Below are 18,049 nucleotides of genomic sequence, written 5' to 3' on the forward strand. Positions count from 1 at the left end.
ATTTAAAAATCATAAGGAAAACATGTTTACAGTATGGCATTTATTGAAAAAGTCCACATATAAGTATATCTGCACAGTTCAAGCTTGTGTCGTTCAAGGGTCAACTTATATTTATAGCGAACTAGGGTTGTTTGGGCACTTCTGTCCATTGTTGAAAAATACATGTTTATGTACTTCCATATTCAATCTAAAATGTTCTTTCTTTTTTTTTTTTTTAATTTTAGGGAACCTTAAGTAAGTCAGAGTGGGAAGCCACAAGTGAGTATATCATCAGTGTAGATTTACAAAGATTGTTTCAGAGTGATTGTTAAAATTTGAAAACTTTGGAATTTTTTGATATACGTTAGTATGTGTGTGTGTTTTATGTTTACACAGAATCCCTGTATGTGTCTAACTCACTTTTTCTTGCACAGCTATTTAGTGCCAAGAGAAAATATATGCAGGGCATTCCTTAACATAAACTTTCATGAGCATTCTTTTTTTTTTTTAAAGTTTATTTTATTTATTATGAGAGAGACAGCATGAGTGAGGAAGGGGCAGAGAAAGAGGAGAGAGAGAATCCCAATCAGGCTGTGTGCTGAAAGCCTGGTGCAGGGCTCCAACAAAGCCTGGTGCAGGGCTCCAACCTGCAAAGCCATGAGATCATGACCTGAGCTAAAACCAAGAGTCAGTCGCTTAACCAACTGACCACCCAGGCACCCTTAACATTCTTAAACATTTTCATTACCTAATTGTTACTACATAGGCATCTGTATTTGCTGTTTTTACCTCAGATTTCTTTGGAAATTTTGGCTTATGGAACACTTCCATGTATTTTGTTTCTAGCCACTCTGATGTTGACTACAAAGGCATAATTAATAAGTACTAGAACATTTAGTGAAGTAGCAATGAGCAGGATATTTTAGAGGGATGTGTGATTGGGAAGGGCCTGGTACAAAGACATTCTGAAGTGAGATACCTGTCTTTGGAAGAGAAGTCAGAGGCCTGGCAAATCTGTGAAGTCCGTGGTTCTTCAGCAAATGGATGCTGAGAAAGCATCACCCAGGGCCTCCGTGTTAAGATGATAATACCCTAATGTAGCTGTCCTGAGGACATAAAAGGTAGTTCCCACTGTTCATTTAAGTATTTGTTGATTATGTTGAAGGCATAAGTGGTAATCAGAGACAATCTATTTGATAAATGTTGAGTATTAACTTACATAAAGTTCTGTGAAAGGGCTTTGGGGGATAAACAAAGTAAACAGTTGCAGTCTCTACTTCCCAGATGTTTACAATCTAATGAAAGAAACAGACACAAATAAATGCAGTGCTAGGCAAACTGTTTTAAGTGCTGAAGTTTCTATAATAGGGAAAATAGCTGTAGGAGAGCCTAAGGAAAAGTAGTAAAATCTGGGAAGTAATAATAGTTGGTATAATTGAATATTTAACATGTGCTCAAGCATGACTGGAGCCTTTTCATATGTTGTAACTTATTTAATCCTCACAACTTTAAGGGTAAACTAGTCTCACTAATATCTCCTTTTCACAGATAAGAAAGCACTTAAATAACTTACCTGAGGTCACAGAGCTAACCCAACTGATTCATACTTGTACCCATGGCCTCATGGAAGCCTTTGTGAAGGGATTTTTCTTAGGACTTGCTGAATTGGAGAGAGAGGAAAAGGAAGAAATACAAATAGAGCCAACATGTTGAGCCTGTTTGTCTCAGAATATTGGTGCCCTTAGTGGAAATGGGATTATAGGACCATCAGACTGAGAAATGTGTGCCTAAACCTGTACATTTTCATTACTTTTCCCAAAGTGGAGACTTAGGTATCTTAGACATCCTGCCAGTCCTAAAGTATGATGTAAGGAAAACTTTGGTCAAATGCGATGGTGGTACTAGGTATAGTTTAGAACTGTGTTTCTGTACCTCAGTGTGGACTTTAGTGATAGCTTGCAGATGAAGAATTAGATGCCCCCAGACAGTGGAGGGAGAGATAGGTTAGAGATGTGAAAAGCAGTAGGAAAGGAGCAGTGGCCACATTGCAGCCAAACTCTAGCATGTCAGGATCAGTGTGGTCTTTCATGAATTACACTATTCTAAACTGGAGGATTTGTGGGCTGGAGTCACAGTCTGATAAGTAGAAGCTGTACTTCAAACTCCTCCTCATCTAATTAAACTCCTATTACAAGAACCTGTTGCTCCTCTAGAAGATTCTTTAAATGTGAAAATAAAGTAGAGAATTGTTGCTTAATTGCTTTTATAAGTGGTTCAGGATTTATTTCTTTAAATTCCAAGTGAAATGCCTACACAGAAGGCATTTTAGAGAGGAAAGAAAGTTATTAATTGTCGATCTGAAGTCAGACACTGCATCTGAGTGATTTTAAATGACCTTAGATTTAGGGAAGGTCAAGATTGCTGGATTGTCTGCCGTAGGTACCAGTGTGTTTGGGGTGGGTAGGACTGGAGACAGATCACTTGGAGTGTGGGACAAGCTAAATAACACTGCCTGCTCCTAAGTCCTGTGATACACTTACAGATATCTTAGACTGCTTTGCTTCCTTGTCTTCTGGAGGAATCTGATGTGTTGCTATGACCCTGACTATTCTCTATCTTTATACTGTGTTGCCAGCAGTATTTAATTTCTTTCTAAGTTTATTTATTTTGAAAGAGAGAATGAGCAGAGGAGGGGCAGAGGGCGGGAGACAGAGGATCCAAAGTGGACTCTGTGTTGATAGCCGATGTGGGGCTTGAATTCATAAGCCGTGAGATGATGACCTGCGCTGAAGTCAGATGCTTAACTGACTGAGCCACCCAGGTGCCCCAATATTTCATTTCTCCTAAAAGAAATTAGGAACTAGTAGATAAGAAACAGAGAATAGTATTGCCAAAGTAGCACTTGGAAGGACTGGTGTGGTACTCCTGGACAGCTTGAGTAAAAAGCTAGAGGATCAGGAGGTTTTTACATGGTCTGTAGTCATTCATCTGTACCCTGTTCAGAAGTTAACTCATGAAGGGAGGACACCAAGGTACATGGCCTACTATCTTGACTTGCTGGCTGAGTGTCCTAGTGTATGCCCTGAGCATCCTTGTGATGTTTTGAGGATTTTTCTTTTTTTAGATGTTTGCTCACCATAAAATCTACTGGTATCTTAGAAGATATAACAGATTTGAACTTCACTGTGATCCAGAATGAGGAACCGTAGATGCACTTAGGTGTCTTTGAGTAAACACGTGCCAAAGCAGGAAACCATATTTAGAGGAGAGTATTCTTGGGGCTGGAATATCACTGTTGGGCCAGATAAATATCTCTAAGCATCAGTTATCAATATCTTAATTATCAGTTATGTAGCAAAAACTACATAGCTTTTGGCTCACTTTCCTTATCAGGCCCTACAACACAATAATTGGGTAGGTGGATGAATTTTAACATGCACGCCATGTATGTTCCTTATAGTATGTTCCTTATAATTCTTACTAGTGTTTTTTTGAATAGAAAACCTAGAGAGTCACTGCCAGAAGTCCTCGAGGTAGTGCAGCTATCCTACCCATCTCGTTCCAGATAGAAAGCATTAAGTTATAAGATTTTTTAATTTTAATTTTCTTGGTTTTATACTTTTAATTTTTCTTATCTCAAACTGTTTTTAGAGGTGTTTAGAACTGTTGAATTGGTTTTCTCAAGAGCTGTAATGTCACTATTATAGTAAGTGGATATATGTTTTCAGGTAAACAGATGTAATCCCATAGCTACTTACATATGACTCAAAATAATTGAGGACCCTTAGAAATAATGGGATTTTTCCCTTCAGAAGCTTGAGAATTTTCCCCAAATTATGAACAGGACTAAAATTGTACTGTTTAGCATGACAATATGAGAAACCAAACTCAAATTTCTATTACTTTCTTTTTAGGTATTTACTTGGTCTTTGCATTTGAGAAGCAGCAGTGAGCACATATACAGTAGCCCCAGGACAGCTGTGGCCTGTCTTGTACAGATTTGCGTGATCCATCCTAGATTTGACAACTTCCTGTTTGTTTGTTTGTTTTAATTAGTCTAAATGTGCAGGATGCTGCCGGAAACTCCAGTGTATAAATTCAACATTTGCTGTCTGTGACAGATGAACTTTTGTGTGTGTATATAAGAATGAGTTGGGACCTTTGTCTTTAAAAGTCTATTTTTAAGTAATGTTCTAAGAATTCCATTTGCCTCTCTACTCTATTAGCGCATAAAAATTATAATATGACTTGTTAAAGCTGCTGGACCCTTTCCACAGTGCTCTGATTTGTTTAATGTTTGTTTATAGTATTAAATTTATTGTAGTTGTAGAATTGATGAGGGAGCATACTGGTTTGCCGGGAGTGTGTGCTCATTTCTGTTCTGATATATAGTGTTTTTCAAGATTAAATGGATTGTGTTCTGTACAACTGAATATGTTCAGTATACATCGCTAAAGTTACAAGTTTAAAACAAAATTGTAGATGGTCATAAAGTTATTTACCTAGAATTGTAGCCAGTTATTACATTTCACTGTAAATACTAACTGTTTGCTAATACGATCTAATTCTGGAACTGGTTGGAACGTTTTAGATGCCAGCATAAAATTGTTTTGGACTTTAGGGGCTTTATCTTAAGAATTTCCTTCCATAACAATTAATGCTTCTTGTTATCAAGAATGCATTTAGACACATTTCCCTTTCTTCATTTAACAAAAATGCCGTAGCTGTTTTTCTCAAAATTTAATGAACCTGTCCCATGTGAATCTGTTGCACATTTTCCTCAGACTTACGTATGAAACTGCAATAGGAGGATGTGACTAAAGGGAACGGACAAGCAGACTTCAGATTAATTCTCCCTGATGTCAGAGAGGATACTGGCACTGTGTGCTGTATAGATTTGTTACTCCCCTTCAGCCCAGAGAGAAGCAGTACCGGTTCTTCTATTACAACGTTGTACTTTGCACAGTAGGGTCCAGCATCTCATCATCATTCAGAATTTGCATTTGCTGTTTCAGAACTGTTACTATTTTCAGCCCTGGCTTCTTGCTTGACTCCTCTTCCAACAGACACCTAGGTGAACTGTTGTCTTTACTTTACATCACTGTTTAAAAAACTTGCCAGTGTTTAGATGTAGTGAAAAACTTACAGAGAACAAAGCAGAGCAATTATTGCGTATTCTTTTAAAAATCATTTGTTTAATGCATAGGTCTAAAGACATTACTTTCTATAACTATCCAGAGTACTTGTTTAAAAGGTAAAGTTTCTTAATTTGTTTATATATGTAGATTATTCATGGTGTTGGAGTAACAGACCTTTTAACAAGAGAACACGGGTTACCTAATTTCTGTTCCTTGTGCAATCTGTCAACCTCCAAACTGTTACCGGTTTACAAAAATGAAGTCTTTTTGCCTTATGTGGTGGTTTGCCATAAGTTATTTGGAGAAATAAATAATAGTACTTCTGACTGTGGTGGCTGCCATTAACTAACAAAGTTTTTGTAATGGTGCTGGGGAGGTAGGGATGGTGAGCTCTTAGTGTACATATCCAGGTTCATTTTAATTCTGGGGCAGGTACCAGAAAATGTTTTGATAGTTCGATAGAGGATGTAAAGCTTCTTTATCATTTCCTATCATCATTTTCATTTAATGGTCTTAGTTAATTCTAAGCAAGTAATAAGACGTTTTTAGCCTCCTGCTCTTTAGGATCCCACTGAAGGATGGAGTGTTTGGTGGTGATACAAAGCAGAAAAGGAAGGTGGAGTCCCTGGAGCCTTCACTGAAGGGGTAGAAAGGAGCAAAGAAAACACGAGTGTATTGAGCAGATCTCTTCAGTCTGAGCAAGTAAGCTGTTGTGTGTGCAGGAGGCTTGCAGAGCCATACCAGGAGGATGCAGAGTTCTAGTGTTTCCCTTGCCCCTGAGCTTTGTTGGTCTCATGGCTGCCTCTGCTCTTCCCCCCATTCCCTGATGCGTTCCTGCTGCAGCTAAGTGTCTGGGCAGTGACTCAGGGATAACTGTTAAGAAAAGGTGGATCCTGCCCATCATCTCCCATCACCAAGGTAAAAGCTGGGAGGACTTAGCACCGCCCCCCCCTCCCCCCCACCCCCACATACCCACAGTCTGAAAGTTTGGGGATTTTCCATTCAAGACTTGTAACTTATGAAGAGGACATGGCTCTTCACTGTCAGGTCAGTGATGTGTGAGTAGTTGTGGGAGTGACTACAGGCACTCCAATTTGTCCTCCAAGGATGAAAGAAATGATCAAACCAGCCATTTGTGAGAGGACACAACCTAAGGATTGGGAGGATTGGTCAGGGAACATGGCTGGATTTTGGCATAACAAGAATATTCAGGTTGAAGTCTTTGGGCCTAGAATACACTAAAGGAGAGGTACTGTTCAGGGAGACAAACTGACCATTTCCAGCTGCATCCAACGCGAAGGGGTCCTAACCTGTACACTATAGCCATCTGCGGGTAATGATTGCTCTTCCAGTTCCCACCAAGCCTCTGGTTCCAGTGTTACTCCCCAAAGAAATTTGACTTCTGTTAAGTAGTATGCATGATGAGTCTGAAAGGTAGATTACCAGTACAGAGTTTCCTAGCCTCCCTGATCCCCAAACTTGGAAACTGAGGAAATGTGATTGCTATTTAAATTATGATAGCACTGATAGGCATCAGAGCAGAGGTGTACCAAGTGACGGGCTATGAGACAGGGTGCAATGTTGGTCAGCAGTGGAGATGCAGAAAAAGCATTGTCCACTATTGGAGGTCCAGATTTCCAGTCTCATTAGTTCTTCTGGGGATGTGTTCTTTGGCCTGTTTATTGCAACTAAGTTATTTTTTGGTAGATCTTCAAGTATCCTTCTACTGAAGATTTGGCTTCTTCTGTAGGTCTGCCTAAGAGGAAATGCCAGTGTGAATATTCTACCTACTGATTATTATTTTGCATTGTGATAAACTGACTTTTTGTTGTCTACCTCAGGCTTTGTATGTATTGTGAGCCAGTCACTGCCAACGCTTCTGCATCTTCAAAGTAAAGGCCAGATCCAGAACCCAGGGCCCTAAATAAAAGTTGTACTAAAATGCCTGTGGTGTTTACTGGCCCTTTAGTCAAATAGGAAGCATAGGTATATGGAATCACCACCTCCCTAGATGCTGTTATGTCAGAACTACACACCTCATTTCTCACCCTCTGACAGAGCAACATTCCTGATTCCTTGAAGGCAGTCAGTGCAGAAGCTCCTACACTTATTTATTTATAGATATACGTGACTAGCCTGGGGGGACAGCCAGCTCTTCACGTTCTCAATTTCTCCTCTGCTCCCATGTAGCCCTGAAGCATGGGTACCTGCTCCTCACTGCAGTACTAAGCAAGTGTGGGATGCCCAAGGAATGCCCTCCTCAGTTTGGGGAGATTTTTGGGTTAACCCCAAAGCCCTCAGCTCTAGATTCATCCCAAGCCATGCTTGGGGACAGCATACCTTGGCTAAAGCCAAGTTGACAACTAACATTTATTGGGTCAGTTATTTTTCTAAATCTTTTATATGTGTTAATTCATTTTGATTCTAATAATGATTTGAAGTAAGCACTAATCCCTATTTTAATAATGAAACTGAGGCACAGAGAAGGTACAAATTTGCCCAAGGCAGAGCCAAGATTTGAACACCCATATTCCTCAAGTCCAGCCTGCACCCCAATCTCCAGGGGTGTTACAAAGACCCAGATGACTTCTCACCCGTGCACTACCCACAACTTGAAATGTTAACTGGTTGGTGCTCCAACCTTTTGGTTCAAACCTTTGATATTTAAATGTTCCCTGAGAGGAGCATTTATCCTGAGTAAGAGGATTTGGGGCAGAGAGAGCAGAAGAGCATTTGAGTGTCCTAGGGGAGGAGGGTAAAAAGTGAATAATCAACAGGCAGGAGGGCAAAGATCAACTTGGACTTCATATTTTGGTAGACTTGCTCCTTTAGCAACCAGCCCTGTAGCAAATCTAGTTTAGTCTGCATGTTAGGGAATGGGGGATGGTTCTTTTCCCACCCTCATCATTTGGAAGTGGCAGGAGGTGGTAGCATAAGTGTGAGAGTGTAGCCAAAGGGAGAGGTCAAGAGAAGGAATCACTTCTTCAGTCTGAGTTGATTAAGCAGAGGCAAATCATTTTGTTTTAAGATTTTTAAATGAAATGTAACATATAATAGTCGATTTTTCACAAATGGAACACAAATACAGTCATCACTTAAATCAACAAACTGTTACCACCAACCCAGATGGCCCCTCATGTTCCCTTCCAGGTACTACCTCCCCAAGCATAACCACTATCTGACTTCTAAGAACATAGAGTAGATTCGTCTGTTTTTGGACATCATATAAATGGAATCAAATAGTATGTATTCTCTTATATCTGGCTTATTTGCTCTACATTATGTTTGTAAGATTTCTGTTGCATGTATTTATATGTGGTTCCTTCTGTCTGTATAGTACTCCATTGTGTAAATAAACCACATATTTATCCAATGGATGTTTGGTTCATTCCCAGGTTCGGAACTATTATTGATAGTACTGCCTCAAATATTCTAGTACATGAATTTTGGTACACATAGGTACTCATTTCTGCCTAGCATTGTAATTACAGGGTCCCATTATGTACATTATATTCAGTTTACTGGATACTGCCAAACAGTTTTCAAAAGTTCCAATTGCCCCACACTTGGTAGTGTCAATCTTTGTCATTTTATTCTGACAGGCATGTGGTGGTATCTCACTGTGGCTTTAGTTTTCACTGATTATTAATCAGATTTCATTTCACTTTTCATATAATTCTTGCCTTTTGATTATCCTCTTTTTAAATATCTGTTCAGGTTCTTGCCCACTTTTCTGTTCGATGGACTATCTTTTGTATTGTCTTGTGGTTTTCAAAAATATATCAATTTCGGATACATGTCATTTGTTGAATGTATTATGTTGTGAGACTATATGAAATATACATATAATACATATGAAAATAAGCTGTTAATTTTAATACAGTATACCAGTGTTCTCTTTCATAGTTGGCATATTTTGCTTAAGAAATATTTGTCTATTCTGAGATCATGAATGTGTCCTATGTTTTCTTCAAAATCTTTTTTGTTTTACCTTTTACTTTTAAATCTGAATCATACTGATTTTTTTGTTAATAATGTGAGCTAGGGTTTAAGGTAGAAGTTTTCCTTTATGGATTTTTAGCTCTCCCAGCACCACTTCTTGATAAAAACCATCTTGTTTCCCCTATACCACTGTTTTTTTACCTTTTTGATGTATAAGGTGATCATACATGTGTGGGTTTGTTTCTGAACTCTGTTCTGTTCCATAGGTCAGCTTATTTATCCATGCACCAATACCACACTATCTTAATTATGTCTTTGTAATAGGGCTTGATATCAATAAAAGGATACAAAGGTAGTTTTAGCTTGTTAATTAAGTTGAGCAAAGTGAAGAGTGTTACATGATGAATGCATAGAGATAGGCAAGGGTGGAAAGAAACCTAGATATTCTAAAATCAGTGGAAAGCCACAAGAGGATTATATCAGCGTGACAATCTTTTAAAAGATAGCCCTGATCAATAAAGATAGAAAAGATTTAAACAACCTTATCAATGTCATCTATATTATATTAATATAAATTAATATATATTAATATAAATGTCATATATTATATAATTGTCATCTATAGAACACTTAACACAATAGACATTATTTTTAGGCATAAATGAAATATTATTCAGGGTAGACCATGGAACAAATGTCCATAAAATTAAAAGGATTAAAATCATACAAAACATTTTTCCTACCACAATAGAATTAGAAATCAAAGGCAGAAGGAAATTTGAGAAATCTACAAATACTTGGAATTAAACCAAAGGACTTTCTAAATAGCCCATGGGTCAAAAAAGAAATGACAAGGGAAATCAAAATATTTTGAGCTAAATGAAAATAAAAACACATCAGGATGTGTGGGAAGTGTATAGCTATAAAAACCTATATTGGGAAAGAAAAAATAAAAAGGAGATCTCTAGTCAATAACCTAAGATTCCACTTAAGAAACTAGAGGGGCATAGGCACTGGGGAAGAATAAGCATATTAAACCCAAAGCAAAAAGAAAGAAGGAAATAAGAATGAAAAAGAAATAGAAGACAGAAACAATAGAGAAAATCAAAATAAAAAATTGATTCTTTGAAAAGATCAACAAAATTGACAAACTGTTAGCTAGATGATGAAAAAAAGATAACTTAGCAAAATGAAGAATGAAAGACGAGCTCACTATCCAAAAAAAAAAAAAAAAAAGGATTGTAAAGGAATAATACGAACAATTTTATGTTAAGGAACAATTTGTATTCAGACAAAAAGGACCCAAAATACTGAAACTGACTTAAAAAAATAGGGAATCTGAATAGTAAAAAAAAAAAAATTGAATAAGTACTTAAAAATCTGTCCACAAAGAGAAACTCAGGCCCAGATGGCTTTACTGGTGATTTCTGTGAAAAATATTTAAGGAAGAAACAATACCAATCCTTCATAAACTCTTCTACAAAGTAGAGAAGGAGGGAGTATTTCCCATCTCCTATGAGGCTCTGATACCAAAGCCAGGAAAAGACATCACAAGTAAAGAAAACCAGTATCTCATGAATATAATTCCAAAAATCTCCAACAAAACACTAGCCAACGGAATCCGGCAGCGTATAAAAAAGATTATATACCACAATTAGGTAGGATTTATTCCAGTAATGCAAAGGTGGTTTAACATCTGAAAATAAAATTAATATCACTCACCATATTAATAAAAGGAAAAACCACATGATCACTGCAATAGACAAAGTGTTTTATAAAAATCTGACATCTCTCATGATAAAATTCAACAAACCTGGAATAGAAGGGAACCTCTTCAGCCTGATCAAAGGCATCTGCAAAAACCAACAGCTAACATCATACTTAATGAAGACAGATAAAATAAGGTATAAGACAAAGATATTCACTCTCACCACTTCTATTTAATGTTATACTGGAGGTTGTAACCAGTGTAATCAAGCAAGAAAAAGAAGTGAAAGACACCCACATTGAAAAAGAATGAGTGAAACAGTCTTATTTGCAGACAACTATATATAGAAAATTCTAAAATATTCACACCCATAAAAAATTGTAAGTTCAGCAGTTACATGATACAAGATCAATATACAAAAAGTAGGCTGTCTTCCTATGTACTATCAATGAACAATTCAAAAATGGGATTAAGAAAAAATTCAGTTCACAAATAAAATACTTAGGAATAAGTTTAGCAAACAAAAACCCTAAGGTTTGTACATTGAAAACTTCAAGATATTGCTGAGAAAAATTAAAGACCTAAGGAAAGGGCATTTCAAGTTCATATATTGAGATACTCAATATTGTTAGGATCACAACTTACCCCAAATGGTCTATAGATTCAATGCAATCCCCATAGAAATTTCAGTAAGCTTTCTTCGCAGAAATTGACAAACTGATCCTAAAATTTATATATTACTGCAAAGGACCCAGCAGCAAATTTTTAAAAGAACAGAGTGAGAGGACTTAACACTTCTTGATTTCAAAATTTGCTATAAATATATAGTAATTAAGACAGTGTGGCATGAGCATAGACATACAGATCAACGGGAGAGAATGTAGAGTACAAAAATAAACTCATATTTAAGTCCATTGATTTTCAAGAGAGATGCCACAATATATAGGGAAAGGATAGTCTTCTTGACAAATGGTGATGGTGCAATTTTGACCCTTATCTTACACCATATGCAAAAATTAACTCAAAATGGATTCAAGACCTAATTTAAGAACTGAAACTATAACACTTTTAGAAGAAAACATAGGGAAAAGTCCTCATGACCCTGGGTTAGTCAAAGATTTCTTAGATATGATACCAAACTCATTCATCCATTAAAATATGATTGATAAATTGGACTTTATCAAAATTTAAAATTTTGTGCATTAAAAGACACTGGTTAAAGAAATTAATAGCCTATAGAATGGGAAAAATATTTGCAAATCATATTTGTGGCAAATGACTTGTATCCAGAATATACAAAGAACTCTTAAAACTCAATGAGGCAAACAATCCAGTTTACAAATCGGCAAAATATTTGAACAGAGGTTTACAAAAGAAGACATACAAATGGCTAAAAAGCACAGGAAAAAAATCATCATCATTAGTCATTTGGAAATCCAGTTTAAAACCATAACACAGTACCACTTTCCATCCACTAGAATGGCATAACCAAAATGAACAGACAAGTGTTGGGGAGGACATGGTGAAGAGGGAGCCCTCATATGTTGCTCCTGAGAATGCAAAACAGCATAGCCACTTTGGAAAGCAGCTTGACATTTTCTTAAAATGTTAGACATAAATTTACCATATGACCCATAAAATCTACTCCTAGGGGTCTACCCAAGAGAAATGAAAACATATGTCCACACGTAAGACTTGTATGTCAGTGTTCACAGCATTATTCATAGCAGCTCAAATGTGGAAGCAATCCACATATCTATCAACTGTGAACAGATAAACAAAATGTGTATCCTTACAATGGAATATTCAGCAATAAAAAGGAATGAACTTCTTATACATGATACAATATAAATGAACCTCAAAAACTGTATGCTGAATAAAAGAGGTCAGATTCAGAAGAGTATATATTGTGTGATTCCATGCATATGAAATGGCCTTTGAAAAGGCAAGTGCATGGACAGAGGTCAGCAAAAATTTTCTGTAAAGGGCAATGCAGTAAATATTTTAGGCTTTGTCAGCCAAACAGTCTCTCTTTTAACGAAGCTCTGCAGTTGTTGGGAGAAAGCTGTGGTATACTGTAATGTAAATGAATGGGCACGGTTTGTGTTTCCAAGAAACTATTTACAAAAACAGGCCACAGGCTAGATCTGGCCCATGATAGTAGTTTGTAGACCCCTACTATGGAGGCAGGAAGTAGATTAATGTTTGTTTGGGACTGGGAGATGAAATCTGTGAGTAACTGAAAAGGGGCAAGAGGGGTATTTGGAATAAGATAGGGATCTGCAAACTACTGTTAAAAATTTTTAAAGGAATATGCAGCACAGACCATATGGGCCCATAAAGCCTAAAATATTTACAACAGCCTGGACAATGTGGAGTGATTGGTTGTATGACTAGATTACTCTGGAAGTAAAAGACTTGGTTCCTGTTAATAAGAAGTTTATTATGTGTACTAGAAAATGTAAAAAAAAAATATGAAGGTAAAATTTCCGGAAATCTAGAAGTATACCTCTAACCACAGAGATTTGAGTGGATAAGGTTGTATATTGTTCTGACATCAAACCTAGAAGATGACCAACAAAGTCATTTTTGTGAGAGTTCTTTGCAAACACTGCTAGAACAGAAAGCACTCCTATTCTTCTCTGCCTCACCTTTACTCCAACTGCTCTATGAAAACAACCAATCCACACAAAACTGAAGTTGCTCTTCCTGCTTGTGAGATTGAGGAAAATAAAAGTACATTTTAATGACTTTTAACAGTGATTTCCTACCACAGATTGTTGCAATTTATTTAATTATCCAGGGCTAAACTGGCATGCTAACAGGAGATATTTCCTATAACATTTACCTTTGTGTTATTAATGCAACAAATGGTCTTCGTTAGCAATTGTCTGAAGCTTTAAATTTCCTTATATTTCATCCATAAACTTTGGCAGTGAATCCCCACACTTAAAATGAACAGAAGCATTAGCAAGAGACGGAAACCCCTGCTCTTTGGGTTGCTAGTGGCTGAGGTTCCTTAGCTGGGAATTCCTTCCAATTCTCCAGCAGGGTATAATCCAGACTTCTCTACACCCTATGGGTGCCCAGTAAGTAATGTAGACATGTAAACTTATTGTATCCTGTGTCAGCCTTTTCCTGCGCTTCCTCCTCATCCTGCACTCCATTTACTTGTCTTCCTTCCAACAAAAAACTACTTTTGGGACATCCCTTTCAAGGAGATACAGAGAAAAATTTTGTGGTTCAGCGGATAACTATGCATTGTCTATATAGCACACTCTTCTAGGTTATTAGATCCTAACTCCATTCATTGTAACTCTATAAATGATGGTAACTGAAGGATATGCACATTATGCCTTGTTTGGTGAAGACCACCTTTCTGCCCCTTTTCCCCCCACCTCACACATACAGTGTAAAAACCATTTTTGGTCCCTACCTGCAGATTGGATTGGATCCTGTCACCTTGTCCAAATTGTTAATCATTATCCAGTTTTTAATTCTTCCAGTTTCTGTCAGTATCTGGCTACAACCCTCCAAACAAATCATTGGTTCCAATTTTCCTCCTTCCCTCCTGACTCTGACTGCCCAGCTCCTAGGCCCCCTCACAATCCTTATGCCAGGATCTGGGGGCTCCTGTGAGTTTAAGGAATGCAAAATTCTGTGACAATAGGCAGCTGAGATGAGAGGCAACAGTGAGAAGTAAACCCTGAAAGGCTGAACATACAATGGACAGCAGACCATAGATGACCACAGAACTCTGACCCACACCCTCTGCAGTAGCCAGCCCTTTAAGCCATGACCTCTACAGCCATGGCTCAGAACAGCCAGGACTTGGTCAGTGACTCTCAGCTTCCCTATCTTTGTTCCCACCTCCATTTATGACCAACCAGAGAAAGCCAAATATGCTCCCCCAACAAATCATGATTGGCCTGCTTCCAACAGGCTGCTCCAGCTTCCCAACACCACCAACTTCCAAACTGGATTATCCTTTTTTTTTAAACTTTCTCCCTCCTCTGGCTGCTCATGAGTGTGTCCAAGGCCCGTAGTGGTGCCGACTCCCTTGCTCCAGCAAGTTCTGAGTAGATAGCTTCTACTTATTCTTGTGACGGGGGCTTTCATTTATTTCCATAGATCCCAGAGAACAACTATGAACTGGAAGGGAAGTTACTAACTTCACACGTTATTTGAGATGTCTCTTGAACGATACTTGTTCAAAGGCTGAAGAACAGATTTCAGCTCCAACGTGTGAAGAGCGTGGACCCTCCTGCTTTCCTCTTTAAGAACTTTTGTGATTATATATAGAGCCCACTGGATAATAAGGATAACCTTCCCACCTCCAGATCCTTAATCACATCTGCCAAGCACCTTGCCACAGGTTCTGGAGATGAGGATGTAGACATCTTTGGGGGCAGGTGGCATTAGTTATTCTGTCCACCAGAGACATGTGACCCAATGCTGGTTGATGAAATACAGGGGAGTCTATTTAGGAGTTTCTGAGAAAGGTTTAGTCCCTGATAAAAAGTCATAAGGCTGTCCCTTGTCTCTGACTTTTGGAACAAACTGATGTGATACCCATCTTGCAACCATAAGGGAACAAGCCTAAGCACAAAAACAGAAGACAAAAGGAGCCTGGATCCATGAAAACAATTTTGAGTAGCTCAGTTAACCTTGACTGGAACCAGCTACCACAGGACATCTTGTTTTATGAGTTTTCTTATGGGATGGAGACAAGATTGAAATTTTATATAGGAGTAGACACTATTAATATATATTGAGTCTTAATATACATGGAGTCAAGATATATCCCTCTTTAAATATAAAAAAGGGCAGTGAGAAAGTTTTTAAATTTGGTGTGAGGTATGAGTCAGTGAAAGAGCCTAAAATTAAGAGAGATTAAGACCCAGGGCAAGATAGAGAGGTCCATTTGCCAGACTGGATTTACAAAGGAGTTGTTCAAGAAGACCAGTATGTCTCCTAATTTAACTCATGATCTGGGACCTATTAGGAACATGAAAGTTCTAGTGAAGGCTTTTTCAAAGAGCACAGCATTGTTTTTGAGAAGTGAAATGTGTGTCTTGGTTACTATTAGTAATGTCTGTAACTGAAAGGAATAAGGAGTGTCCTGGCAAAGCTTAGTATTGTGGCCTTAGTACATGTAAAGACATATGCCATTTTGATTTATAATTTTGTGTATCTGTGAGGTAAGAGATTCCCAGGGTTCTTTACCCTGAAGGGGACAACTCTTAGGTAATGATCCAGCAGTTTATAATAAATGTGAAGATGGGGACACTTGTTGGCTGGGGCATCTGGTACTAAGATGACTGCCTGAAGTTTGGTCTAGTGTGTTGTTTTGGAGTCCTGTCCTTATTATGGACATCCTGGCTGAGGGGAACGTAGCACATTCTGCTGGTGGTTAGCACTGTCACTTGTATGGTTCATGAACTCCCATTGTTGTTCACTCAGTTAATCCCAAGGGATGCCCTAGGTAGCTGAGGAGTCTGGGGAATGGGTGGCTCCTCTAGAAAGACACTCAGGACAGGGAAGATCACCCCCTCCTGCACATGGAATATGCCAGAGGGCCCATGTTTAGCTCCATCCTATCTTTTTTTTTTTTTAATTTTTTTTTCAACGTTTTTCATTTATTTTGGGGACAGAGAGAGACAGAGCATGAACGGGGGAGGGGCAGAGAGAGAGGGAGACACAGAATCGGAAACAGGCTCCAGGCTCCGAGCCATCAGCCCAGAGCCTGACGCGGGGCTCGAACTCACGGACCGCGAGATCGTGACCTGGCTGAAGTCGGACGCTTAACCGACTGCGCCACCCAGGCGCCCCAGCTCCATCCTATCTTAAGGAGACCTCAGTTGCTGTGCTGTTTCCATGACCCAAAGCACAATGGGCAACAGAAAATGGAGAGTCGCAGGCTCAGGGTCTATGAGAGTCCCTATTTTCAGGAAAGTCCAGTATGTAGATATTTGTAGTTTTAAGGGTAGAACATGAGGTCAAGAGGGGCAGTTTCTTGAATTAAATGCCCTTGGACAATTTTGGCCATTATAAGTGAACTTGAGACTCCAGGAGACTGGAAAAGAAGTTGCCAGAGCCTCAAGAGTGAAGGGTTTTGAGGGCACTAATAGGAGTGTCTGTTGATTTTAATTTGAAGTAAAATTTGTAAATGAGGAAGTGTTGCCACCAGAACCCCAAAGAATGAATGAATATTAGAGTTGTGCAACTGTAATGAGTGTGTCAAATAGTCTTGGAGGAAGAAGTCCTCAATGTAATGTCATACCTGTGCTCCTGGAGAAAGGTGTATGCAATGAATACCTTGTCTGCGAAGGTTGTGTGCAGTGGTGGAGACACTAAGGTGTCCCATGGGTAGAGAAAGGTGTATTGTATCCCTTCAGAGACAAAGACAAATTGCAGCTAAGAGGCTGTTGAAACAGGTATTGAACACAATATATTAACCAAATCCATAAGAGCAAAATATTGATAGGTTGTTGATTGGACAGAATCAGTAATTTTAATAATATTGGCTATTGGGAATGGGGCTTTAAGAACTGGGAACCACAGCATTCAGGTTGTAGTTGTCCCATGAAACACAATTTATTTTTTCTGTGTTTAACAATAGGCACAGGGTGCCTGGGTGGCTCAGTCAGTTAAGCCTTCAACTTTTGATTTCCACACAGGTCACGATCTCACATGATTGTGAGAGAGAGCCCTCATTGGGCTTTGTGCTGACAGCTCAGAGACTGCTTGGGTTCTCTTCCTGTCTCTATGCCCCTCCCCTTCTCATGCTTTCTCTCTCAAAATGAATAAATGAACATTTAAAACAAACCAAAAGGAAAAAAAAAAAACAACAGGCACAATTGGGCTGTCACACAGAGAAGTGGTGGAGATGATCACCCCTTTATTAATGATTAAGGATCAAGGATTAAATGTTAATATTTAAAGGCCTTGTTTTCTCAAACAATTCCTTTATGTTGGGTCATATTAACTATTTTAACTTAAGGGGAGCAGTAATCCATTCTATAAATGTGGGAAATTTAGGCAAGGCTGTTAAGTGAGGTATACCTATTTTTTCTCTATTTTGCATTGGCTACTTTCCTAAGATTATATGTGATACAAAATTTAAATTTTGTGGGATTCACAAGTGTAATTTGAGCCCCAGGATTGATTGAGTTTGTGAGGTTACGTCAACTGGTGCGCTGTAGCAAATGCTAAATTTAATTTAGAACTTATGTTGTAGAGGCACAATCAGTGCCTTTTAATCTTTTGTGTAAATTATTTT

The 18,049-nt window shown here is 38.3% G+C and overlaps 1 protein-coding gene across 4 annotated transcripts in view; it reads left to right on the forward strand.

Moving 5' to 3' along the window:
- The window catches only part of RNMT (RNA guanine-7 methyltransferase), a 58,507-nt gene that overhangs the window by 26,778 nt on the left and 13,680 nt on the right, over positions 1 to 18,049 (forward strand). For 2 of the 4 annotated variants that reach the window (XR_007455462.1, XR_007455463.1), the window contains exon 10: positions 225 to 258. Coding sequence is in view for 2 of the 4 variants with exons in the window: in XM_049620504.1 (XP_049476461.1) it covers positions 225 to 258; positions 3,894 to 3,931 (72 nt within the window). In the remaining 2 variants the exon portion in view is untranslated. Of the gene's footprint in view, positions 1 to 224; positions 259 to 3,893; positions 4,106 to 14,898; positions 14,934 to 18,049 lie in introns of those variants that run through there. The other 2 variants (XM_049620506.1, XM_049620504.1) reach the window with 2 other exon arrangements.

The sequence above is a fragment of the Panthera uncia genome (assembly GCF_023721935.1).
Source record: "Panthera uncia isolate 11264 chromosome D3 unlocalized genomic scaffold, Puncia_PCG_1.0 HiC_scaffold_8, whole genome shotgun sequence".
NCBI classification, from domain to species: Eukaryota; Metazoa; Chordata; class Mammalia; order Carnivora; family Felidae; genus Panthera; species Panthera uncia.